The 26,153-nt window shown below is 57.5% G+C and overlaps 2 protein-coding genes across 5 annotated transcripts; one reads left to right on the forward strand and one right to left on the reverse strand.

Moving 5' to 3' along the window:
* Positions 1-24: 24 nt before the first annotated feature.
* ARHGAP45 (Rho GTPase activating protein 45) lies at positions 25-25,841 on the forward strand. Of its 4 annotated transcripts, XM_074528606.1 has the most exons (24): positions 25-609; positions 6,407-6,638; positions 8,758-9,064; positions 10,560-10,703; positions 11,738-11,822; positions 12,419-12,491; positions 12,731-12,809; positions 12,991-13,128; positions 13,351-13,415; positions 13,670-13,780; positions 14,016-14,096; positions 15,008-15,187; positions 15,738-15,875; positions 16,450-16,640; positions 17,578-17,717; positions 18,044-18,121; positions 18,342-18,443; positions 19,061-19,224; positions 19,447-19,635; positions 20,036-20,173; positions 22,422-22,660; positions 22,838-23,087; positions 23,551-23,653; positions 23,776-25,841. In XM_074528606.1, exons 2-24 carry the CDS (start codon positions 6,549-6,551, stop codon positions 24,066-24,068), a joined length of 3,378 nt encoding a protein of 1,125 aa, XP_074384707.1. In that variant the 5' UTR covers positions 25-609; positions 6,407-6,548; the 3' UTR covers positions 24,069-25,841. The 4 variants fall into 4 exon arrangements, with proteins under 4 accessions (XP_074384707.1, XP_074384704.1, XP_074384706.1 ...); XM_074528603.1 differs by lacking the exons at positions 25-609; positions 6,407-6,638 and adding an exon at positions 6,882-7,313; XM_074528604.1 differs by lacking the exons at positions 25-609; positions 6,407-6,638 and adding an exon at positions 6,883-7,313 and having other exon boundaries at positions 23,794-25,841.
* Positions 416-5,325, reverse strand: CNN2 (calponin 2). Its single transcript, XM_074528607.1, has 7 exons — positions 5,169-5,325; positions 3,133-3,254; positions 2,767-2,833; positions 2,550-2,687; positions 2,302-2,418; positions 1,697-1,843; positions 416-1,621 (listed from the first exon to the last, which is right to left on the reverse strand). Exons 1-7 carry the CDS (start codon positions 5,229-5,231, stop codon positions 1,352-1,354), a joined length of 924 nt encoding a protein of 307 aa, XP_074384708.1. The 5' UTR covers positions 5,232-5,325; the 3' UTR covers positions 416-1,351.
* Positions 25,842-26,153: the final 312 nt, after the last annotated feature.

The following is a 26,153-nucleotide window of genomic DNA, read 5'->3' on the forward strand; positions in this document are numbered from 1 at the left end:
GGGGAGTGGGAATCCCGCCCCCATCCCGCCCCATGCCATGCCATGCCATGGATCCCATCCCATCCCATCCCCATTAATCCTGTCCTATCCCATCCCACTGATCCCATCCCATCCCATCCTATCCCATCCCACTGATCTCATCCCATCCCATCGCCTGAATCCTGTCCTATCTCATCTCATCGATCCTATCCCACTGATCCCATCCCATCCTACCCCATCCCACCCATCCCATCCCATGGATCCCATCCCATTCTACCCCATCCCACCCCATTCCCTCCCATGGATCCCACCCATCCCATCCCACCCCACCCCACCCTTGGGAGCCCCACGGGGCAGCACAGCTCTTCAAAACGCAGCATTTCACCCAAAAAAGGTGGATACCTTCCCAGATAGGCACATCCAGTCCCATCCCGTTAGCATTGTTAATCACTCATTAATTAGCTGCACATCTATTAACCTCACAGCCCTTTCCCGGCTCCCTCTCCCCCCACCCAGCACACGCAGCATCGGGGATTTCAGCCAGGTCTGCAGCCCCCCAGGCACAGAGAGACCCGCCTGAGGCTGGAGGAGGCGCCTGCAGCACAGACCAGCTCCCGTTTGTGTTGAAAGGTTTGTCTTTTTTCTTTTTTTTTTTTTCATATAAATGGTTTCAGTCTGAGAGCATCCACTTTAAAAGCACACGGGAGGGGAGATGTCGATGGGCAGGGCACCGCCCCGGTGCGGGATGCAGGCGTTGGAGTCAGCCTTGGCTCCAGCCTGGGATATCAGGTTGCTGCAGTGCTGGGTGTGCCAGCTGTGCCAGCTCCCTGCCCAGCCCTGCAGCCATCACCGTGGCCCGGATAACTTGGTCTCTGTGAGTTCTGCAAAAAGGGCATTTCCAGCATTTAGAGAGCACACCGGAGCACAAACCTGTGCACACACACATCCACCCACAAGCACTCACAATCCCGAGGTCTCTCCCAGATGTGCTTCCCCCATGCCCCCAGTCCCTCTCCTCCACAGGGCTGAGGAGGGTCCTGCAGCACAGGGATGAGCAGCAGCAGCACCAGGGACAGCATGGGAGGCCACTCCTGCTCCTTGCTGAGGGATCCAGGGGCATCCCAGGGGTGTGTGAGAGGTGACACCGTCCTCCCCCAGCTGCTGGAACATCTGCCACCATCCTGCTTGTAGCTCCTGGGAGAACCGGCTGGCCACCTCTCTACAAACAGGGTCTTTATTTCCTCGCTCAGAAAAATAGATCCATTTCCAAAGTTTAAAAAAAGAAAAAGAGTTTGAAAAGAGGGAATGACGAAAGTGGAGGCTGGAATGTGGCTGTTGATGAGATGGTGCGGCTGGGGCGGAGCCATCCCGCTCAGTATCTCTCCTCCTCCTCCTCCTGGTAGTAGCGGTACCCGGGCGGGTCCCCGCTCTGCTCCCCGGCCGCGTTGGCCACCTCGCCCTGGCTGCCCTGGGGGCAGTACTTGGGGTCGTAGATCTGGCGGCCGAGCCCAAAGACCTGCCCGCTCTGGTTGGCGCCCTGGTTGGAGCCCATCTGCAGTGACATGGAGGAGTTGTCACACTTCTCTGTGCCCAGCTTGGAATCGTAGATGTGTCTCCTGGTGCCCGGAGCTGTCATGCCCACCTGGAAGGAAGGACAGGATGGAGCAGGGCTCAGCTGTGCCCTCCCATCCCTCCCCAGCCCGGTGTGGGGGCTCACCTGGCTGGCACACTTGTTGGTGCCCATCTGGAGGCTGATGGTGGAGTGGTCCATGGGTGGCAGGATCTGATTTTTGGGGTCGTAGAGGTGCCTCCGGGTGCCATAGGCAGTCATGCCAGACTGGCTGGCACACTTGTTTGTGCCCATCTGACAAAGGGAGCTGGTGAGGAACGCGTGCTGCCCCACACGTGCCCCTTCTCCCCCTATCCCTATCCCCCCTCCCAAGCCTGGGGAGCATAACCAGAGCTCCCTAACCCATCCCCATTCATTGTGCCCCACATGTGCTCCTTCTCCCCTTGTCCCCAACCCCAGTGTGGGGAACACAACCAGTGCTCCCTAACCCATCTCATGCTCCCCTATCCATGGTGCTCCACATGTGCCCCTTCTCCCCTTGTCCCCATCCCCAGCCTGGGGAACACAGCCAGTGCTCCCTAACCCATCTCATGCTGGACACAGAGCCAAGATGGTCCCAGATCCCAAGGACACCTGAGGCAACTCATGCCTTAGGTCCCTCCAGCGATGCTGGAGCTGTGACAGTGCTGAGAATCTGACAGAATTCAGAATTCTGGCCACCCTTTGCCCAGATCCCAGCCATGGCAGCTCACCTGCAGCCCAATCACACACTGCCCAGCCTTCATCTTGGCCTCGTCGAAATTCCTCTGCTGCTTCTCCGAGTACTTCACGCCGATGTCCACCCCGCTCTGCAGCCCCTTTGTCTTGGCCTGCCAGGAGTGGCTGTGAGAAAGGGTCCCAAACCCCCTCACTCACCCCCTGGGCAGGGGGAGCTGTGGGATCCCACAGGCACCACCCCAAACTCAGGGTCCCAAACTGCTCATCCTCCCTCTGTGCTCACCATTCCCGCCAGCGCCAGCAGCGACACCTGCACCTGCGTCAGGTTCCCGCTCTCAAAAAGGTCATTGGCTTCAAAGAGGTCCACGGGGTTCATGCCATAGCTGGCCATGGCCTTGATGAAGTTGGAGAGGTTCTCGAGCTGGGGAGAGGCAGAGGGGTGAGCCCTGGAGGGTGACGGCAGAGGAACAGCAGAGAGGTGGCAGCAGAGCTGCACCTACCTGGTGCCAGTTCTGAGCCGAGTGGTTGATCTTCCTCACCGAGTTGGGCTGCAGCTTGTTCATGAGCCTGGAGGGAGGTAGGGGAACATGAGGCTGTGGCAGGAAAAACCTCAAGGAGCTGCAGGGCATAGGAACATTTCGGGAAGGTCCAGCCCAAGCCTCCTTCATGTGGGGCAAATTTCCCCCTCCAGATCCCTGTTTGTCCTCAGGGCTTTCTTCAGACACAGAAGCCTTGGGGGTGACTCTGGCACACATCCAGCCCACCCTTCCCACCACAAGGGCTGGTGAGGCTCCTTGGTACCCCCATCCCCTCCCAGCTGGAGCAGCAGGGGTTGGGAGCCATGCCCAGGGCCCCCCAGGACTCACTCGCAGAGGATCACCCCATCCTTCAGCCCCTTCTGGAAGTCAGGTCCAATCTGTTTTCCTGTCACGCTCTCGATCCACGTCCGCAGCTCGGCCTCCTTCTGTGGATCATACTTCTGGGCAAGCTGGGGGACAGTGAGGGGACAGCTCAGGCTGAGCCCCATGTGCACCCCAAACCCCTCATGGGGACAGTCTCCCCCTCCCTGGTATGGCAGCAGGGACAGGAGCATGAGGGTGATGCTGCCAGCAGACACAGCAGCTTGTGAACCATTCCAAAAACATGAGAAGGGGCTGCCCATGGGGTTAGGAGGGAGTGAGCCCCCCAAATTTGTCTCTGCTGTTTGCTGGAACCTGTGGGAGCTCAGCTGTGAGCCCCAGGGTCTGGTGGGAACTCAGCTGTGAGCCCCAGGGGTCTGGTGGGAGCTCAGCTCTGAGCCCCAGGGGTGCTGGCCACGAGATGCTCTCCCTTTCCCTTCCGGCGAGGCCCAGCCTCCAGCACAGATTCCTCCCTCACCGCGGCTATGCCAGGAATGTGGACGTCTCCTCCCAAATGCAGACCAGCTGCCAGGGCCAGCAGCATCTCTGTCGTCTCAGCCTCTGACCCACAAGAGAAGGGAAAGTTCTCCTGGCCTAGGGAGGGAAGGGCCTGGAAACCCAGAGTGCTGTCCTGCTCCAGCACAGCCCCTCTGGTGCTCAGCTGGCACCTGGGGGTGGCCCCAGAGCATCCACCAACCTCCCACCCATCCTGGTCCTGTTATGTGCCATGAGTTCCTGGGGATCCTGGACACAGGGGGACACTGGGATGGGCACAGCTGGGACACTCCAGTTCCAAATGGAAGCTTGACCCATGCAGATCACCCTCATGACACCGTGTGTGTCCTGCCTGGGGGACTCTACAGTCCCACCAGCGGACTGTCTGGAGTGTGAGCAGCTGAATCCAGTTCCTCTTCCCTCCCCACAGCCAGCCTGAGGATTTCCCAGGGCATGGGGAGTCCACAGTGGACCCACAGACTGGGAGCGTGTCACTGGTCCGACTGGTTCCCAGTGGGTGATGTCACCTCCATCACACACACCGGGGCAGTCGGACTGGCTCACGTCTTGCTGAATCAACACGAAGCACCAAGGCCCCGGTGCGTGTCACCCTCTCAGCTGGGGCAGCCCAGCCCCGGGCAGGCCGGGGCTCATCCCATCCGCGCTCCCGTTACGAAATGCAAATCCCAAATTCCCGTAAGGAGCCACCACATCCCGCCACCACATCCCGCCACCACTTGCCCCTTCTCCTGCCTGCTCTGGAGCAGAACACACTCAAACCACCGGCCACCAGCCCCGGGGTGACCACGGCTCGATTTCTGCCCGCCTAGGAGTGCAAACAGCGCACCCGGAGGCTCCCATCCCTCCTTCCCCTCCCGAGGAAGTCACCGGGACCAAAACCGCATCCCCGGAAAAAACCTCGGGGATGCTGCCGGGTCGGAGCATCCCGTACAGTGGTGCGGAGTTGCGGAGAAGTGAAACAGAAAGTGGAGGAGCTTTGTGGAGCTGGTCCGGAGCCGCGGAGGACCGAGGAGATGCCCCCAGCACCGGGTGTCACGGGAAGGGATCCCCGCGGTTTGCCCTGGGCAGCGGAGCCACCGCACGGGAGAGACCCAACCGCGGTCCCCAAGACACGTCCTGGGACCGCGGTCCCCAAGACACGTCCTGGGACCCTCCAGGCAGGTTCAGGGCACCCCGAGACTGCGCCCAGCTTCGGTGTCCCCAGCCCTCAGAGACCTCTGGGTCCTTCAGTTCCGCATCCTCCCGGGCAGCCCCGGATTTCCATCTTCCCGAAATCCCCCAACTTCTCCACTCCTGGCCGGCTTTGCAGTTCTGGGGCATACCGGATAAACCCCCGCCTCTCCAGAGCCCGGGATGCAACCGGGACGCCCCAGCAGCACCGGGATGCTCATCGGCTCTCCCGGGCCCCAGGAGCGCCGGTGGCCCCGGGATCGCCCGGCCCCCGTTTCACCCGCGCCCGGTGGTCCCGGGCCCCCGCCGCGGCTCACCCGGTTCCTGACTTCGGCGGAGAGCCCGTAGGACGGGCCCTTGTTGAACTGGGAGCTGCTCATGGCGGGGAAGGGAGCCGGTACCGGAGAGGGGAGCGGGCAACGGGGCCGGTACCGGAGCGGGCTCGGGCGGGGCGGGGGCGGGGTCGGGCCCGGCCCCCCCGGCGTTGATTGGACGGAGAAATGTCCAAATAAGGGCAGGATCCAAAACGGATCGAGGGAGGGTCACGAACCCCGATATCGCCACTCGGGGAGCGCCGGGAGGCACCGGGAGCCGGGGGAACCCGAGGCTGGAACTGGAGCCATCCCGGGCACAGGGTACAAACACACAGAGACAGACGGACACACACACAGAGACAGACGGACACACACACAGAGACAGACGGACACACGCGTGTGCACCCCTGTACATGGGAGTGGGCACCCTGGCCCACGAGCACGCGTTGTGCGCGCACACACAACACACACACCCCAAACACACCCACACACACCCACACGCACCCCCCGACCCACGCACACCCACTCACACATTCACTCGCTCTCTCACACATTGACACGCACCTTCCTGCGCGCACCCACGGTCACGCACACACTCAGGCCACGCGTGCCCTTTCCATCGTCCCCGCACCTCCACCCATTCCCAACCGCGTCCCGCTCCCCTGGTCCCGCCCTCCGCCGTGCCCGTGTCCCCACTCGGGACGGCCCGGTATGGTCCGGCCCGGTCCGGGGGTCCCGGGATGAAGGAGAGCGGGGAAGGGGACAGCAAAACCCCCGACTGCCCGCAGGGGCTGGCAGCCGTCCCGAGTGGGAAAGTCACGGGTGGGATGTGGGTGCACAGAGGACAGGAGGACAGGAGCAGGGCCGTGACCCCATAGGGCCGGTCCCGGCACCCACACTGGCCCCACGGAAGGGCAGAGCCGGGAGCATCCCACAAGTGAGAGCCCAGAGCCCCCCATCTCACTCAACCCCGCACCTGGGACTTTAAGAGGAATGGAGTTTGTCATCCCTGGATGGATGGACATCCCCAAACACGGTGAGGGTGGGAGTTCCTCACTGGTTCCACAGAATTGGGCTCACCCCCCCTCCAACTCTGTAACCCCCGAACTGCAGCACCCAAACCCCCTCAAACCCCCACGAGTGCGGGGGTCCCGCTGCCCCCCGTGACCCCGCAGGGCAGCCGGGGTGCCCCCGGCCCCGGCCTCGCTCCTGGGTGCGCATTCGGCTTTTTCCTGTTTCAGGTCGGGCTGCGAAGCCGATGAGGAAACGAGGCGGCGTCACACGCGCCCTCCTGCCCCTGCTCCCCGCGAATGTGACCGTGAGGAACCGGCACGAACGGGCCGAGCGAGGGGCTCCGGGCAGCGCCTCGGCCCCCCGGGAACGATGTTCTCCAGGAAAAAGCGAGAGCTGATAAAAACCCCCTCCATCTCCAAGAAGAGCCGGGCTGGAAGCCCCGTCCCACAGACCCTGCCGGTGAGTGTCACCCCTGGCACAATGGGGGCTTTGGGACACCCAGGGTAAGCCAGAGCTTGGCAGAGGGGCCCTGGATGCTTCCAGGAGGTTTATGAAGAGGAGGAAATGAGAAAAACCCTGGTGGGGGAGAATTTTGCCCCTGAGGAAGGGGACGGAGCAGCCGCCGAGGGAGGCGGGAGGGCAGGAAGGGACAGGGAGGAAATGGGGGGGCTCCCTCCGAGCCTTTGGGAAGGACAGACAGACTCACAGACCTGCCTGGTGACCGGCATGGGAGCGGGGCCACCGCAGGCTCGGCCAGCCCCGTTGCTTGGCTCTGCCAGATATTTATTTATCGCTTTGTACAAGAACCCCCCCGGTACCGGCGGGGCCAGGAGGAAACGCTGCCCGCCGGGGCTCCCCGGTGCTCCCCGCGCCTGCGCCCCGCTCCCGGTGCGTGCGGCCACACTGGGCTGGCACCATGCGGACCGCGACCCGGAGCCCCTGGGCGGCTCCTTAGCACAGGACACCCATCCCCGTCCCCGTCCCCATCCCCGGGGCCTATGGGTGGCAGCCAGCGGGATGCTCGGTCGGGCTGCGGGCAGGAAAAGCTACAGCCCCTCGGCAGCGGCGGGCAGAGCCCACCACCCCCAGCGATCCCTGGACTCGCTGCCCCGCACGCCCACCGTGAGGCTGACGGTACGGCCGGGGCACCCCGGGGCACCGGAGGGAGGGACGGGAGGCACCGGGGCCGCTCTAACCCGGGACAGAGCTGGGGTGGCCCCCAAAGGAGTTTTGGGGCGGGGGTCTCTGTGCCTCATTGCAGCCCCGTGGTGGGGATGGGCTCCCCCGTTCGCCTTCGTGTTCTCGGTGCTCCGTGTGTGCTCCCCGGTGCAAAACCGCTTCCGGCAGCGCCCGGCCGGGGATGCTCAGGCTCGGCACGTTCGTGTCTAACCGGGTGCTGGGGGGCACCGGTGGGAGCTGCTGAGGGGCTCAGGGTCCCCTCCCCGTGCCCAAGGATCCTCGCTGGATGTGGGGCTCTCAAACCATGACAGCTCTGAACGCTGAGGGAGGGGTACCAGACCTTCCTCAGTGCAATTTTACCCCTAGAAATGCAATTTTACCCCTAGAAATTTGGGGCTTCCTCCATCTGTAATACACCTGCAAAGCCCAAACAATACTTTGGGAGGTGTCTCTGTCTCTGCCTCCTTACCCAGCATGGGAACAGCTGAAAAAGAGGAAGAGCTATGTGGGCCGGATCCTGCTGCCATTTTACCCCTAGAAATGCAATTTTACCCCTAGCAATTTGGGGCTTCCTCCATCTATAAAACACCTGCAAAGCGCAAACAATAGTTTGGGAGATGTCTCTGTCTCTGCCTCCTTACCCAGCTGAAAAAGAGGAAGAGATATGTGGGCCGGATCCTGCTGCCATTTTGCTTTTTTGGGGTCCCCAACCCCCTGGGATGGGCAGCCCCATCACGGTGGGTGCTGGGGTGGACGAGCAGTGTCACTGTCACTTGTGTGCATCTCATGACAAACACGGCCCCAGAGGAGCTGGCAGGGACTGATGGGGGCAGTGCCCAGACCCTGCCCACTGTCCCATGACAGTCCCCAAGGGGATCCCTGTGACCGTGTTCACAGGGGTCTTGGGATGAGGGAGGAGATGAGGATGTGACTCCGTGTTTCAGAAGGCTTGATTTATTATTTTATTATATATATTATATTAAAACTAGACTAAAAGAATAGAAGAAAGGATTGCATCAGAATGCTGGTCTAAGAATAGAAAAAAAATGGAATGAATAACAAAGGTTTGTGGCTCGGACAGTCTGAGACATAAGACTGTGATTGGCCATTAATTAGAAACAACCACATGAGGCCAATCACAGATGCACCTGTTGCATTCCACAGCAGCAGATAATCATTGTTTACATTTTGTTCCTGAGGCCTCTCAGCTTCTCAGGAGGAAAAATCCTAAGGAAAGGATTTTTCAGAAAATATCATGGCTACAGATCCCTACCTGGGGAAACTGAGGCACAGCACCAGTACCCCCAAGGAAACAGCTTGTTCTCCAGGATGGAGGCATGGGTTGCTTCCCTCTCTGTGCTCCCACTCTGCTCATCCTCACACTCCCCCTGCTCCCCAGGAGCTCTCCCGCAAGGATTGCCTGGACGCCCCAGGCTGCAGCGTGGCGGAGCTGCCCGCGGGCAGTGCCAAGCTCAGCAGCAGCCCTGGCACCGTGGGCACCCTGAAGCGCCCCACCAGCCTGAGCCGCCATGCCAGCGCCGCCGGCTTCCCCCTGCCCAAGGGCCACAAGACCCCGCTGTGCTACAGCCCCATGGAGGGCGGGGACGGTCCCTTCATCGACCCTGAGGACATCTCGCAGCTGCTGGCAGACGTGGCGCGCTTCGCCGAGGCCCTGGAGAAGCTGCGGGACGTGGTGCTGCGAGATGGTGAGTGCCCTCAGTGGGTGCCCATCCTCAGTGAATGAGTGCCCACCCTTGGGGTGAGTGCCCATCCTTGGGGTGAGTGCCCATTCCTTGGGGAGTGCCCATTCCTTGGGGTGAGTGCCCATCCTTGGGGTGAGTGAGTGCCCATCCCTTGGTGAGTGCCCATCCTTTGGGGTGAGTGCCCACCCTTGGCACACCCTGGCACGGACCCACCCGTGGGTAGGGGGTCTCTGCTGTGCCAGAAGGCACTGGGAAGCCCAGGGGAGCGTGCAGAGGTGCTGGGTGAGTGGTGGGCGAGCAGCTCGGAGCCGGGATAACGCCGCTTCCTGCCCGAGCTATTTTCACCCGCCCGTTTTCCTGTTTACAGCGCAGCGGTGCCAGCCGCCTGCCAGGGCCCCACGGGGCGCTGGGCACGGCCCCCAGCCCAGCAGGGCGGCCAGCAGGAGGGGCTGGGTGGGCTGCAGGCTCTCCTTGCCCGAGGGGACACAGGGATGTATCAATCCTGCAGTCTGCGGGTGTTTGACACCGCATTGTCAGTGCTGGTTTTGCAGAAATCCCTTTCCAACGCTGAGCTGGGGAGGGGTCTTTGCCTGGATGGGCAGTGGGTGCTGATCCTCCCTCCCAAAACTTCCCAACCAGCCCTAGACCTGCACTGGGGGGTCCTGGCCAGACCCCCACAGAATGGGGGGAACCTGTGGGATGCAGCAAGCCTGGCTGGACCAGGCCGATCCTGTCCCTGGGAGCGTCCATCCGGCAGGAGGGAGGGAAGGAAATGGAGGAAATTCCCAAACTGCTTTCGAGGGGAAAAGTTACTATGGAGGGGAAAAATGCTTCAAAGGTCAGACTGCCCCCTGGCCAGTACCAGGCTGGGCAGGAGACACAGGGCCAGGATGTGGGGAGGTGCAGGACAAGCAGGATGTGGCTGTGCCAGTCCTGGGACAGCCCTGAGGCCAAGGGGAATTTGCTGAATAATCTGGGAGATGGCAGATCCCTGCCTTGGATGTGGCTGGGAGGTAAACAGGGAAGGGACACAGGGATGCAGAGCAGTGCCAGGGTGTGACCATGTTCACACGGGTCTGAGGATGAGGGAAGAGATGAGGATCTGACTCCACGTTTCAGAAGGCTTGATTTATTATTTTATGATATATATTACATTAAAACTATACTAAAAGAATAGAAGAAAAGGTTTCATCAGAAGGCTGGCTAAGGATAGAAAAAGAAAGAATGATAACCAAGGTTTGTGGCTCGGACAGAGAGTCCAAGCCAGCTGACTGTGATTGGCCATTAATTAGAAACAACCACATGAGACCAATCACAGATGCACCTGTTGCATTCTACAGCAGCAGATAATCATTGTTTGCATTTTGTTCCTGAGGCTTCTCAGGAGGAAAAATCTTAAGGAAAGGATTTTTCATTAAAAGATGTGACACCAGGGGGCAGGGACACAGGGCAGGGACGTGGCACAAGGATGCAGCACCTCAGCCCCTCTCTCTTGCAGACCCCAAGGAGCCCCAGAGGCCGCTGGCCCACGAGTGCCTGGGTGAAACCCTCCGTATCCTGCGCCAGGTCATCAATAAATATCCACTGCTCAACACCCTGGAGACCCTGACGGCCGCTGGGACCCTCATCTCCAAAGTCAAGGGTGAGACAGCGGTGCTGGGAGCTCTGTCCCACCCCCCTCCTGCCCCACAGAGGGAATTGGGGAGCCCATGAAGGGGTTATGGGGTGTGGAGGTGCCCTGTGGGCTGGTGGAGAGGGAAAAAGCACCGTCTGCCTCTTGGTGTGGTTCAGCTTTAAGGATGATGTAGTGTCAGAAATGCCAGATCCTGCCTGGGGCTTTCCAAGCAGCACAGCCGCAGGAAAAACACTGAAATGATCAGATCCTGCTCCTGGCAGCCTCTCGTGTTTGTGGAGTGGGGTCTGGGAGGTCAGATCGCAGCTGGGCACCTCCTCCTGCTGCTGTCACCCACCACAGGCACAGCACAACCTTCTGAGTCACCCAACAGCAGCCACAGGGGACCTAAGGAAAGGATTTTTCAGAAATTTTCATGGCTACAGATCCCCACCTGGGGAAACTGAGGCACAACCTTCTGAGTCACCCAACAGCAACCACAGGGGACAGGATGGCACCAGGGCTGGTTCCACATAGAGATGGGAGGGAATGGCCTTGGAGCAGACCCTCCCCACCCCAAGGAGCTGAGCCAGGTCTACCCAGCAGCCCTGGTTGCTGCTGTCCCGTGGTATGGGAGCCTGCCAAGTGCTCTCAGCCCCAGTTCCTGCTGCTGCTGGTGGTGGTTCCTCATTTAGCCGCGGGCAAGAGCCCTCCTGGAGGAGCTCATCCTGCTTGGAGAGGGGTCTGGAGGAGCCATGAGGCAGGGCAGGCAGTGGAACAGGTCCAGCAGCACTTTTCCAGCAGCCCTGAGTAACGGGAATAAACAGGAACACGAGCCAAGGGATGCTGTCAGGGATTTCAGTCCTGGAAGAAGGAGGGGGAAACTGCTGTGCTGGAAAAAGGAAAAATCCATTGTCCATGGGGATGATCCTTTCCTCTGCTCCCCTGATTCACCACAGCCCCAAAACCCTCCCTGATACCAGCATGAGCTGGCAGTTTGTCTTTCTGCTGAGACAGGGACGGGTGCTTGTGGCAACAGGGCTGTCACATTTCCTCACCTCCAGGTTTCCACTATGAATCCAACAATGAGGCAGACAAGAGGGAGTTCGAGAAGGCTGTGGAGACCATCGCCGTGTCCTTCAGCAGCACGTAAGGGAGTTGGGCAGGGAGCAGCCAGGGGGTGTTTGGGATTTTGGGAGTTTGGGAAAGGGAGTTTGGGCAGGGAGCAGCTCTGGAGCAGCCAGGGGGTGTTTGGGAGTTTGGGAAAGGGAGTTTGGGCAGCTCCAGGGGATGTTTGGGAGCGTGTAAAGGAGTTTGGGAAAAGGAGTTTGGGCAGCCATTCTCTGGAGCAGCCAAGGGATGTTTGGGAGTTTGTAAAGGAGTTTGGGAAAGGGAGTTTGGGCAGCTCCAGGGAATGTTTGGGAGTTTGGGCAGCCATTCCCTGGAGCAGCCAAGGGATGTTGGGAATTTGGGAGTTTGGGAAAGGGAGTTTGGGGTAACCATCCCCTGGAGCAGTCAAGGGATGTTTTGGAGTTTGGGAAAGGGAGTTTGGGCAGCTCCAGGGGATATTTGGGAGTTTGGGAAAGGGAGTTTGGGCAGCTCCAGGGGATATTTGGGAGTTTGTGTAAAGGAGTTTGGGCAGCCATTCCCTGGAGCAGCCAAGGGATGTTTGGCAGTTTGTAAAGCAGTTTGGGCAGCCAGCCCATGTCACTGTGCTGAGTCCAGCCATGTTCCTCTCCCCACAGGGTGTCTGAGTTCCTCATGGGGGAGGTGGACAGCAGCACCATCCTCTCCATTCCACCCAGCGACCAGAACCAGGTGAGGGATGCCCGGAGTCCTGGATGCCATGTGGGGCTCACAGAGGGCTCTGGCTGCTCCCCTCAGCTCTGCTGTGAGCCCAGAGCAGGGTGACAGTGCCATTACAGCCTGGGCACAGCTGACTTCCAGCAGTGGCAAAAAGGCTCCAGCAGCTCAGGCTCCCACCCACCTGGCCAGCCCCTCCAGCTGCTCCCCATCCTCTTGCCTGACCAATCCCTCTTGTCTCCCAATTCCCAAAGACCATGGAGAGCCTCTATGGGGGGATTCCTGGGCCCAGAGGAGATGGAGTGCCCTCAGGCACGGACAGCTGTGCCACAGGTAAGCAGCATGGGGCTGGGTGCAGGGTTCGGGGTCTGGGCAGGAAGCAGCACCTTCCTCATCATCGCTGCTGTCCTGGTTCACTGCTCAGCTGGGGGAAAGGCAGCAGAGCTGGTGGCACAGGGCTGGGGGTGTTTGCAATGGGAGCTCATGGGGTGTTTGTCTGTTTGTCCCTCCACAGCCCGTCCTGCTGCTGAGGAGGTGGATGTGATGCTGCAGCGCTGCGAGGGGGGCGTGGATGCTGCCCTCCAGTACGCCAAAACCATCTCCAAGTACATGAAGGACCTGATGGGATACATGGAGAAAAGGAGCGTACTGGGTGAGTGGTGGGACAGCAGGTGGGTCCCTTCTGGAGCAGGTCTGAGCCATGGGACAGGCTGAGGTTGAGGTTGAGGTCCCTCCTGGAGGAGGGTGATGCTGCCAGGGCAGTGGGAACCTCACTTCTCAAATTCCTGATCTGATTTTTCAAAAGGAGATCGGGTTCCACCAGGGAAATCCCAGTGTCTCGTGTGTCTCTTCACTTTTAACCTTTTCCTTCCAGAGATAGATTTTGCCAGAGGGCTCCAGAAGATGGCAAACAGCTGCAAGCAAACCATCAGCCAAGAGGTGAGTCCCCAAATCCCTGAAGCCCCCAGTGCCAGGCAGGATTGGGAGCCAGCAGCCCTGGAGAGCCCATTCCATGTGCCCCAGCTCAGGAGGACATGGGGGCAGCGCTTTGGAGCTGGAGAAATTCAGGATGAGGCTTTTGCCAGCAGTCACCAGCCTTACCTTGCCTCTGGCTGTTCCTCCCTCAGGGATGCATCTCCTTGGGCTCACTCTGGGCTCTGGGGCTCAGGTAGATGTGTTTTCCTTCTCCCCAGACCAGCATGCCTTTCCTGTCCATCTATCTGCTGGCCCTGGAGCAGGACATGGAGCACGGGGCCTCCATGGTGCAGGCAGCCACCACCCTGCAGCAGCAAACCTTCCTTCAGGTGAGGGGACAGGAGGTCCTTCCTGGGGCTGGAGGTCCTGGTGTTGCTTCTTAAACTCAATCCAGAGGGATCCTGCATCCAGAACTGTAGATTTTCACCCCTGGCACAAAGCAGTGCCTGTGAGCTGTTCTGGGAGTGACAGTGACGCTTCTCCACCCAAAATCTTGGTGAGGGCAGAGCAGGAGTGCTCAGCTCAGGCCATCATGGGGCTGTTCCTCCCTCTCTCCCCGCGCAGCCACTGATGGTGAGACGCCTGGAACATGAGAAACGCAGGAAGGAGATCAAGGAGCAGTGGCACCGGGCTCAGAGGAAACTGGTGAGTGACTGGGTTTGTGTTCCCAGTTCCAGCCTGGAGCAACTCATGGCTCTGAGGAGCTGTTGGGGTCTCCAGCTGGTCACAGTGACCCCAAGAAAAGTTTCAAATTCTCTTTTCTCAGCCTGAAGGAGTCAGGGCTCTTAATTTCTTGGTCTCAAGGTTGTTTATTGTTTCTTATCTATAAAAAATTTTCTCCTGCCCTGCCGAGGTCAGCCCAGCAAGACAGTCCAGGAACTCTGCCTGCCCCCAGGGCAGTGTTATGTCTTTATACTAAAAACTACTTATACAATATTTACAATTACTTTACAATATCTATCACCTGTGTTAGACAGTGAGCTTCTACTCTAAACCAATCTAAAAGTGCCACCATCACAGCAAAAGATGGAGGCCAAGAAGAAGAAGAAGGAGAAACACTGGACACACCCAGTTCCCTCCATCTTGCCCCCCTGAACCCCCATACCAAAAACCCTAAAATCTCCTTTTCCACCCCGTGATAACTTCACTAATATTCTACCTAAACTGTTGTGGCTTGCAGATCTTCATATAAGGTTGGTAATAATCAAACCCACAGGTGTTTTGGGCTCTGTGCCAGGGTCTCTGAGCCCCCTAGCAGGGTCTTGGTTGCTCAGAGGGATGTCCTGGGTCCTGACAGGGAACAACCTCCTCTGAGGGCACTGGGCACCTTGCCCTTCTCCAGCAGTGTTGGGTGGCCTCTGCTGTGCTGGTGGAGCCTGGTAGGGGCTGGTGACCCCCTTGCTGTGCTGGGGGAGCCTGGTAGGAGCTGGTGACCCCCTCATTGTGCTGGGGGAGGCTGGTAGGAGCTGGTGACCCTCTCATTGTGCTGGGGGAGGCTGGTGGGGGCTGGTGACCCCCTCGCTGGGCTCCATCCTCACGCTGGCTCTCCCTGGCAGCAAGAGGCAGAGGGGAACCTGCGCAAGGCCAAGCAGACGTACATGCAGCGCAGCGAGGAGCACGACAAGGCCAAGTACATGGCGGTGAAAGCAGAGGAGGAGCAGCAAAACGCGACCAGCAGCACCACCACCAAAACTCTGGACAAGAAGAGGCGGCTGGAGGAGGAAGCCAAGAACAAGGTAGGAGCAGGGTGGCTGTGACCGTGTTCACAGGGGTTCTTGGATGAGGGAAGAGACAAGGATGTGAATCCGCGTTTCAGAGGGCTTGGTTTATTCTTTTATGATATATATTATGTTAAAACTATACTAAAAGAATAGAAGAAAAAGTTTCATCAGAAGGCTGGCTAAGAATAGAATAAGAAAGAATGATAAAGGCTTGTGGCTCAGACAGAGAGTCCAAGCCAGCTGACTGTGATTGGCCATTAATTAGAAACAACTCACATGGGCCAATCAAAGATCCACCTGTTGCATTACACAGCGGCAGATAATCATTGTTTACATTTTGTTCCTGAGGCCTCTCAGCTTCTCAGGAGAAAAAATCCTAAGGAAAGGATTTTTCATAAAAGATGTCTGTGACAGGTGACAGCTCTGGAGGGGGCTCCTTGCTCCTGCTGTACCCTGGGCCACATGGGGTGAAATGTAGGAATGGCTGGATGGACAGGATCCAAGGGGCTGTTCTTATTCTCCTCACCTCTGAGCTGTTCCCATGCCTTGCTCTCCCAACTCCCAGGCAGATGAGGCCATGGCCACGTACCGCACCTGCGTGGCCGATGCAAACACGCAGAAGCAGGAGCTGGAGGACACCAAGGTGAACTCGCTGCGCCAGATCCATGAAGTGATCAAACAGACTGACCAGGTCATCAAATCGGTGAGTGGGGTGTCCCCAGGGTGGGAGGTGACCGTGTTCACAGGGGCCCGAGGATGAGGGAAGAGATGAAGATCTGACTCTTTGTTTCAGAAGGCTTGATTTATTATTTTATGATATATATTATATTAAAACTGTACTAAAAAAATAGAAGAAAGGATTTCATCAGAAAGCTAGCTAAGAATAGAAAAAAATGATAACAAAGGTTTGTGGCTCAGACAGAGAGTCTGAGCCAGCTGGCTGTGATTAGCCACTAATTAGAAACAACCACATGAGACCAATCACAGATGCACCTGTTGCATTCCACAGCAGCAGATAATCATTGTTTACATTTTGTTCCTGAGGCTTCTCAGCTTCTCATGAGGAAAAATCCTAAGGAAAGGATTTTTCAGAAAACATGTCTGTGAGAGGTGGGAGGTGCTCTGGAGAGCTCAGAGCTGCCCCTTTTCCAGAGGGCATTTGGATGGATACAGAACTCCCCTCTCCCTCATACTCAGAGCAGCGCCATTTTGTGCTCCCAATTTCCCACCTGCCAGCCCACCAAGCCCACATCTATCCCTCTCCACGTCACTTTTAGGCCACCATCTCCTTCTACCAGCTGATGCACATGCAGACAGCGGCGCTGCCGGTGAATTTCCAGACGCTGTGTGAGAGCAGCAAGCTCTACGACCCGGGCCAGCAGTACGCGTCCCACGTGCGGCAGCTGCAGCGCGGCGACGAGCCCGACGTGCAGTACGACTTCGAGCCCTACGTGTCCCACAACGCCTGGTGAGGGAGGACAGGGCTCATTCCTGCCTCATTCAGTTCTGCCCTGCTGTTCCCCTCGTTATCTCCTGCCGCCCACGCTGTCCTGCAGGAGGCAGGATGCTTTCAGCATTCCTGAAGGCGGCTCCTGCCAGGGCTGCACCAGTTCGAATTGCTCTCTTATCCTTCAGTCCAGATGAGGCTGTGATTTAAGACACTGTGGATGGCAGCCATGGATAAAGTCTCCAAGAGTCCTTCCTTCCTTCCCATCCACATTCCCTTTTCCCCTCCAGGTCTCTCTTTAACTCAGCTGGGAATTGCTCTTATCCTTCAATTCAGCCTGTTGAGTATTTAAGAGACTGTGATTCCCTAAACTGGTGGATGGCAGCCACGGATGAAGTCTCCAAGTGTCCTTTCCTTCCATCCACGTTCCCTTTTCCCCTCCAGGTCTCCCTTTACTCAGCTGGCCTGACATGTTGGGAATTGCCCTCTTATCCTTAAATTCAGCCTAGTTGAGTATTTAAGAGACTGTGATTCCCTAGACTGTGGATGGCAGCCACAGATGAAGTCTCCAAGTGTCCTTTCCTCCCATCCACGTTCCCTTTTCCCCTCCAGCTCTTTACTCAGCTGGGCTGACCAGTTGGGAATTGCTCTCTTATTCTTCAATTCTGCCTAGATGAGACAGGCTGATGAGTATTTAAGAGACTGTGATTCCCTAGCCTGGTGGATGGCAGCCATGGATACAGTCTCCAAGTGTCCTTCCCTCCCATCCACATTCCCTTTTCCCCTCCAGGTCTCTCTTTAACTCAGCTGGGCTGACCAGTTCAAATTGCTCTCTTATCCTTCAATTCAGCCTGTTGACTATTTAAGAGACTGTGGTTCTATAGACTGGTGGATGGCAGCCATGGATAAAGTCTCCAAGTGTCCTTCCCTCCCATCCACGTTCCCTTTTCCCCTCCAGGTCTCCCTTTACTCAGCCACAGAAGGGCAGCTTCAGTGCCAGTGAGTTCTCCACGAGTGCAGAGGGGGCTGGGGCTGGCTCAGAGGGAGCAGCAGCAGCCAAGGAGTCACCAAGTGGGGCTGGAGCAGCTGAGAGAAGAGGTGAGTGCTGAGCCCCAGAGCTCTCCCATGTCCCCCCAGGCAGGAGCAGAGTGGAAACCCCAGGGTTTGATGAGAGGCTTTGCTGGCAGCAGGAGGACGGGCTGGGAGCCTCCTCCTGAAGGACACTAAATCAGATCTGTGGCATTTTGCTCCCTAAGAAACCCCTGCCCATCTTCCCATCATCTTCCCATCTTCCCTTTCCTTGCTGGGTGTCCCTGGAAGCGCCAAACCCCACCAGCAGCTTCCCCCAGTTTCCCCCAGCATCCAGGCTGTTCTCCAGCCGTTCCCTCACAGCAATCCCAAGGGACTGTGTGTTCTCTCTGCAGGTGGGAGGGGACACCAGGTGCATAAATCCTGGCCAACCTCTGTGGCTGAGGCTGACAGCAGCCTGGATTCCAATGCAGGTAGATATGGGAACAGCCCAGGAGCCCCTCCCAGCACAACCAGTCCAAACCCAGAGCTTCCCAGTTAGGCAGGAGCATCCCCTGTTTTACCTGCCCTGTGAGAACACTGCTGACCCCAGTCTCCAGTGGGAGAGGGTGGGATTTGATGGGTTGGGGTGAGCTCTCAGGAGAGAAGCAGCTTTGCAGGGGGTTCACTGCTCTGTGGGTTCTCCTTGGGCAGGTGAATTCAGCCACAAGCTCCAGAGGCTCTCCTCCAACGGCACCGCGTCCTCCACCGAGGAGCTGGAGGAGAAGGACGGGACCAGCACCCCCTTTGAGCAGAGTAGGTGACACCTGGGACGCCTTTTCTGGGAGGTGGCAGTGCTGCCCACCACAGCAGAGCTCCCCACGGGCTGCTTTTCTCAAATTCAGCAGTTCTGCAGGCAAAACCAGCAATTTCTGGGGATTCCCTGATGGTGTCCTGTGACGGTGGTCACAGGGGTTGAGGGAAGAGACGAGAATTTGACTTTATATTTCAGAAGGCTTGATTTATTATTTTATGATATATATTACATTAAAACTACACTAAAAGAATAGAAGGAAAATTTCATCTCAGAAGGCTAGCTAAGCTAAGAATAGAAAAGTCAAGAATGATAACAAAGGCAGCTGCCTCAGACTCTTTGTCTAAGCCAGCTCTGCTGATTGGCCATTAATTCCAAACATCCACATGAGACCAATCACAGATGCTCCTGTTGCATTCCACAGCAGCAGATAATCATTATTTACATTTTGTTCCTGAGGCCTTTCAGCTTCTCAGGAGGAAAAATCCTAAGAAAATGATTTTTAATGAAAAGATGTGTGTGACAGTGTTCCCCAGCCCTGAGGGATGAGCCCTGCTCAGAGCAGTGACAGTGACAGTCCTGCTCAAGCTGTGCCTGTCCTACATTTCCTTTCCCCTAGGCATCAATGGGATCACCCCAGAGCTGGCAGCTCCCACGGGGCCCTTCAGGAACGTTGGTTTGTCCAAGGCTGCCCAGACCCATCGGCTCAGGAAGCTCCGAGCCCCCTCCAAGTGTCGGGAGTGCAACAGCTACGTGTACTTCCAGGGAGCCGAGTGTGAGGAGGTGGGTTGGGACAGCTGGGCTTGGAACCCAGCTCTGACCATGGTCAGGAGGACATTTCTCCTCTGGGGAGGGTTCCAGCTGGAAAATGGTGCTTTCCTTTAGTGCTGCAGCATCCCCAGGGTTTTTTTTTTATTTTTCCTGTTTCTCTCTCCATGCTCTGAGCAGTGCTTGGTGTCTCTGTGGCTGGCCCCCAACCTCCACGTGTTCCCTTTTCTCTTCCAGTGCTACCTGGCCTGCCACAAGAAGTGCCTGGAGACCTTGGCCATCCAGTGTGGGCACAAGAAGCTCCAAGGGAAGCTGCAGCTCTTTGGGCAGGACTTCACGAAGGCGTCTCAGGGCAGCTCGGATGGGATCCCCTTCATCGTCAAGAAGTGCATCTCAGAGATTGAGAAGAGGGCCCTGAAAACAAAGGTGAGTGACACTCTCCTCTCCTCCTCCTCCTCCTCCTCCTCCTCCTCCTCCTCCTCCTCCTCCTCCTCCTCCTCCTCCTCCTCCTCAGCTGGCTGAGCCACAGGCCCTTGGAAGGATCCTCTGGAAAACCAACAGCCTGAAAATTTCAGATTTCCACAGGGCAGGGAGCCAGGGATGAGCTTGGCCCAGATCCCCCAAGCTCTGCCTTTGGAAAATCACCTCTCCCGCTTTCCTATGAGGCAGGAATGGGTGAACTGGAAGGAGATATCCCAAAATGACTTCCCAAAGGGATTTCCCACTCCAAAAGGAGAGGGTGGGAGCACACACAGCTCACTGTCCCATGCAAACATGCAGAGGAACCTCTCCCCTCACTTCAGCTTCATTTTTCTCTCTTTCACAGGGCATCTACCGAGTTAACGGTGTCAAGACACGTGTGGAGAAGCTTTGCCAGGCCTTTGAGAACGGGAAGGAGCTGGTGGAGCTGTCCCAGGCCTCCCCTCACGACATCAGCAACGTCCTGAAGCTCTACCTGAGACAGGTGAGGTGCTGAGGGAGGGGAGCTGGCCAGAGGAACCGACCTGGCAGGAGGAATTCTGCACAAACGGGGCTCAGGGCGGGTTGGGAGGGATGGGGAGCTGGCTGGCCTTAGAGATGGGGCCCCAGTGATCCTCCCCCAGCTCGTCCCACGCGGCGTCACTGCGGTCACAGCCACAGAGCAGCGACGTGCCCGAGCGCCGAGCAAGGAACCTCCACCCCCTCCAATTGGGGAAGTGGCCACCCAAAAAGGGAAGGGGCCAGCAAAGGTCACCCTGCAGGGGCTGAGTCATGGCCCCATGGGGTGGGCTCTGACCCTGGGGTGGGCTCAGTGGGGTCTCCACCCTGGGGTGGGCTTAGAGGGGTCTCTGCCTCTGAGGTCACCTTGGGGCGGGTTTAGTGGGGTTTCTGCCCTTTGGCTCACCCTGGGATGGGCTTAGTGGGGTCTCTGAGCTCACCTTGAATTGGCTCAGCAGGGTCTCTGCCCCTTGGGTCACTCTAGGGTGGGTTTAGCAGAGTCTCTGCCCCTTGGTCACCTTGGGGTGGGTTTAGCAGAGTCTCTGCCCCTTGGGTCACCTTGGGGTGGGCTCAGTGGGGTCTCTGACCCTTGGGTCACTCTGGGGTGGGCTTAGTGAGGTCTCTGCCTTTTGGATCTCCCCAGGGTGGGCTCAGTGGGGTCTCTGCCCCTCGGGCTACCCCAGGGTGGGTTTAGCAGGGTCTCTGCCCCTTGGATCACTTTGGAGTGAGCTCAGTGGGGTCTCCACCCTGGGGTGGGCTCAGTGGGGTCTCTGCCCCTAGGATCACCCCAGTGTGGGTGTAGCAGGGTCTCTGCCCCTGGGATCACCCTGGGGTGGGTTTAGAGGGGTTTCTGCCCCTGGAATCACCCCAGGGTGGGCTCAGTGGGGTCTCTGCCCCTCAGGCCACCCCAGAGCGTGTGCTCAGCCCCAGCACCCCCCAGCCTGTACCCAAACTGTCGTTGCACACAGTGTCTGTCACCCACATCCTCCAGCAGCCGCCACCACAAGGCAGGAAGCTGCTTCTCTCTTGCAAGCAGCCCTGGGTTAACCCTTTGTGCTGCCTTTTCCTGTAACCTCCTCTCCCCAAGGGCAGAAAGGCAGCTCTGTGTTACCTCACTTTTCAAGGACTCTGAGTGGCTTCCATGGAAGCAGAGTGGAAAGAGGAGGGAGAATCAGTGCTGAGCCCCAACCTGAGCCCTTGCTGCAGAGAAATGGGTTAAAGTCCTTCTGTAAAGGGGTGGATGGAGGCAGCCTGTCCCCAAAACATCCCTTAAGGCTGCTCTGAAAACATCCCCAGCCGTGTGGAACACCCAGCAGTCAACACCAGCTCCTTCTGCTTTTCTGCTTCACACCAACTTCAAAGCAGAGTTTGAGTTTCCCCTGCTGCTGCAGCTCCACCTCTGCTGCAGGCTGTGCCCTGCACATCCTGTGCCCTTCACATTTTGCTTCCCCCACCCAAAACAACCCATCCCTGTCCTCTTCCTTCCAGCTGGGGAACCTTTTCCAGCTGGCCCCATCCCAGCCAGGGGTTTTCCAGGGAAAAAAGGGAATCCCTGCACCTCAGCCCAGCAGGGGTGGATCAAACACTGCATTTGGCTTGAGCTTCACAAGTGCTCCTTGGCCAGGGCTCTCAAGGCTCGACTGACACGCTCCAGGAGATGGATAAATAAATAAATATCACCTCTGGGCAGAGGCTTGCAGCACTGCAGGTCACAGACTCATGGAATTCTGAGATGGATGTTAAAGTGCTCCAAGGTCTCTTCAAGCCAGCCTTGAGCACTTCCAGGGATGTTTCCTCACTGTAGAAATGGCCCAGGTATCGCCAGCTCAGCAGCTTGGCACATGTCCAGATGTTATGGAGGTGGGAACTGCTCCCAGGACCAGGATCATCTCATTTTCTCTTTCCCTTTTCCCCTTTCCTTTCCTTTCCTTTCCTTTCCTTTCCTTTCCTTTCCTTTCCTTTCCTTTCCTTTCCTTTCCTTTCCTTTCCTTTCCTTTCCTTTCCTTTCCTTTCCTTTCCTTTCCTTTCCTTTCCTCTTCTCTCTCCTCGTTCTACTCCTTCTTCTCTTCTCCTTCTTCTCCCCATTTTCCTTCTTCTCTTCTTCTTCTCATTCTCCTTCTTCTTCTCCTCCTCCTCCTTCTCTTGTCCTTCTCCTTCTTCTCCTTCTTGTCCTCCTTCTCCTTTTCTCTTCTCTCCTCTTTTTCTCTCCTCTTTTTCTCTCCCCTCCCCTGCAGCTGCCGGAGCCCCTGATGCCCTTCAGGCTGTACAACGAGCTGATGGGGCTGGCCAAGGAGAGCCTGCAGGGCACTGAGGCCAAGGGCCGTGCTGGGAAGGGCGGCCCCGAGCTGGTGGACAGAGGAGCCGACACCGACCCGGTGGTGCTGAGCCTGGTGCTGAAGCTCAGGGAGCTGCTCCAGGAGCTGCCCCGTGAGAACATGGCCACGCTCCAGTTCCTCCTGCAGCACCTGAGGAGGTGAGAGGGGCATGGCCAGAGCCTGGGTGGCTGCTGGGACCTTCCCTTTGTCCCCTGGGGTGGGCAGACTCTGGAGCCAGGGGGAAGGTCCATGGCTGCAGCTCCCTGGCATCTCCCCCAGCCCTGCCCATCCTCACCTCTCCCTCCTTGCTCTCACAAGCTGTTCCTCCCACCCAGGATCATGGAAGTGGAACAGGACAACAAGATGACCTCAGGCAACCTGGGCATCGTCTTTGGGCCGACGCTGATGCGCCCCAGGCCCACGGATGCCACCATTTCCCTGTCCTCCCTGGTGGATTATCCCCACCAAGCTCGGATCATTGAGGCACTCATCATCTTCTACCCCACCATCTTCGAGCACAAGGACTTGGCACCCAGCAGGCGTGGCTCAGGTGCCACAGAGGAGGTGGCCCATGGTGCTGAGCAGGTAGGAACCCCCAGGGAGGGGGAATGCTCAGGGGATGCTCCATGAACCTTCACAGGGAGTGAGAAATCTCCTCCATGCCCTCACCACCTCTTCTCTTCTCTTCTCTTCTCTTCTCTTCTCTTCTCTTCTCTTCTCTTCTCTTCTCTTCTCTTCTCTTCTCTTCTCTTCTCTTCTCTTCTCTTCTCTTCTCTTCTCTTCTCTTCTCTTCTCTTCTCTTCTCTCTTCCCTTCCCTTCCCTTCCCTTCCCTCTTCTCTTCTTCTTCTCCTCCTTCTCTCTCTTCTCTCCTTCTCCTTCGCCTCCTTCTCCTTCGTCATCTTCTTCGTCTTCTTCATCTTTGTCTTCGTCGTCTTCTTCTTCTTTTTCTCCTTCCCTGGATGTTCCAAGATGAACCTTCCCTGAGTCAGCTCCCAGGGAGTGAGAAATCTCCTCCATGTCCTCACCACCATCTTTTTTTCCCCCCAGGCCCCTGCAGGCTCCCAGCCTGTGGCTCCTCTTGCCACCAGCCCCTACCTGGAGCGGCCTTCGGACAAAGGGAATTTGGCTTTCAGTGCTGACTCCCTTGCAGGTCAGTGAGAGACACTGGGGACACACAGGGAGGCACGGGGGGCACACAGACCCATCCCCTGCCACCCCAGGGACCCCAGGCTTGCTGCTGATGCCACCGTGCTGGGCTGGGGGGTGGCACAGAGCTCCTCTGTCCCACAGAGTCCGGTGACCGCTCCGTGGACTCTGATTCAGAGCTGGAGGACAGCGGGGAGCCACGGACACACCTGACCAAGCAGGGCAGTGAGACCAGCACGGAAGAGGGTAATTTCTGTGACGAGGAGGGGCTGCGGAGCCGGAGCTGCAGCGTGGGCCAGTCCGATGATGCAGAGGGCTCTGCTGCCGAGGAGCAGAGCAATCTGGAGGAACAGGCTGAGAGCAGGGATGGCACCACCCAGCCTGGCACCTCTGCCACCCCCAGGGATGGCACCAACTAGCCCGGCACCTCTCGGAGCCACAGCAGCCACGAGCTGCAGCCCTGGCTCATCTAAGGTACCCCAGACACTGGGATAGACAAAGGAGCAAATCCCCATGGCTGCCCAGAGGCTGGAAACTGGAATGTGGAGAGGTGGGAAGGACATGGGGCAGCCCAGGGGGGTTTGGTGTGTCAGCTGCAGGTGAGTCCTGGCTGGAGCTTGCACACAAAACCCCTGAGCCCCTCAGTGCCCAGCTGGAGAACAGGGTCACAGCCAGGGCCATGAAGGATTTTTGTCTGGGAGGGAGCTGAGTTTGGGCAAACCCTTGTTCAGGATTGGGAAGGAACCCAGGGCTGTGCCTGTGGCAGGTGCTTTATTGCTGTTGTGCTCCCAAATCCCTGAATGCCACACCTGTGCTGTGAGATCGAGGTTGGAGGAGTCAAAGGACCTGCTCATCCCTGCTGGCTGAGGCTGGAAGGGAGCCAAGGCTTCCAGGAGTGACATGGGAACAAAAATCACTCAGCATGGGCAGGATGACACAAAATGGGCAGGATGAAACCACAGGAGCAGATGGAACTGAAGGCATCTCACAGGACAGGGACACAGCTGGAGCAGTGCTGGGCTTGGGGTGAAGCCCCTGCACCATCTCACCCTGAGCCAGGCTTGGCTTTGGGGCTGTGCCAGGATCTCAGGGATGTCCCTCACTGACACCTGATTTAAGCAGGGATCAGGATGCATTTCCTGCCCCAAAACCTCAGCACTGTGGCCCAGGTGATGGCATCTTCATCGCTGTTTGGGTTGCCAGGCATTTGGATTGACAGGATTTGGGTTGGTGGGCATTTGGATTGGTGGGCATTTCCCTCCTTGGCAGGAGACATGCAAGGAGCAGCCTTAGGGCAGATTTGCCAGGCTGCAACGTCCTGAGCCCTGCTGAGCTCTCATGGTTTGATTTTATAGTAATTTCATCTCCAAAAAGCTGCACTGCACGTCCAGGACAATCTCCCTCTGCTCTTGCAACTCTTCCCACGAGGAAGTGCCTCTTCCTCCTCCTCCTCAGGGCCACCAGGGCCTGGATCCAGCACAGCCCCAGCCAGTATAATCTTGAGCTTCCTTTCCTTTTCTGTAAAGACATTAATCAACCCTTCAACGTGACTCCACTACCTCTGCTGGCTAAGGCACTAAACCAAAGTGGTTTCAGTGTTTTTTTTAAAGCTATGAGAATTTTCCTGCACTGAGGCACAGAGAGATAAGTTGAGTTTTAGCTTGGAATGAGCTGAGAGCCTTTTCCTTCGTTCTCCTGCTTGTGGGAGACAGCAGGTTGTGTTGGGAGGGTCTCAGATACCTTGGTACTGCAGAATCAGGCAATGAACAAGAGTTTTGAGCCCTCTGAAGTCGATGGAGAACCCATCTCAGCAAAGGTACAGAAACCCAGGTTAACTCACAGGTTTGGAACTGAGCCAGGGAAGAGCTGGACACCTGCAGGATTGGTTGTGCCCTCCAGCTCTTCCAGAGATTAGGATTTTTCAGGGGAACAGCTGGATTTTTCCAGGGCAGCAGGAGGATGTGGGAATGCTGCTGCCACGGCGGTACCGCGTGCGTGTGAGGGTGGGTGAGGATGATGAGGGTGAGTGTGAGTGAGAGAAGGAGCTAAAGCTGCACTAGAGCTTCCCACAACAGCAGCTCCCTCCAGGTTGTGTGGATTCTGTGTTTATCCTGATGCTGTACAATGCTGCCTTGCTGTGTTCATATTGACAAGCTTCCCAAAAAAAAAACAATAAAACCAGTGTGTTCTGACATGTGTTTGTCCTGGGCAGCATGGTTTTCCAGCCAAATCCAAGTGTTTGTGGCACAAAAAATGAAGTTTAAAGCCCCCCAGACCAGAGTCCTGGGATGGATTGAAATGAGTGCAGCTGGGGGTGATGAGCAACTCTCCATCAGTGTCTGAACAGCAGGGTCCCAAACCAGATCAGGGAAGGAAGGAGTTAAATCTGAACTTCCAAACTGCCCAGAGGAACCAGTGAAATCTCTGCAGGGCTCAGCCACAGTGCAGAGTCTTGGCAGGAAAAGATTCCAAAAGTAATGAAAACTATGGGAACTTGGAGAGTG

Source organism: Zonotrichia albicollis, chromosome 29, assembly GCF_047830755.1.
Source record: "Zonotrichia albicollis isolate bZonAlb1 chromosome 29, bZonAlb1.hap1, whole genome shotgun sequence".
Classification (NCBI taxonomy): Eukaryota; Metazoa; Chordata; class Aves; order Passeriformes; family Passerellidae; genus Zonotrichia; species Zonotrichia albicollis.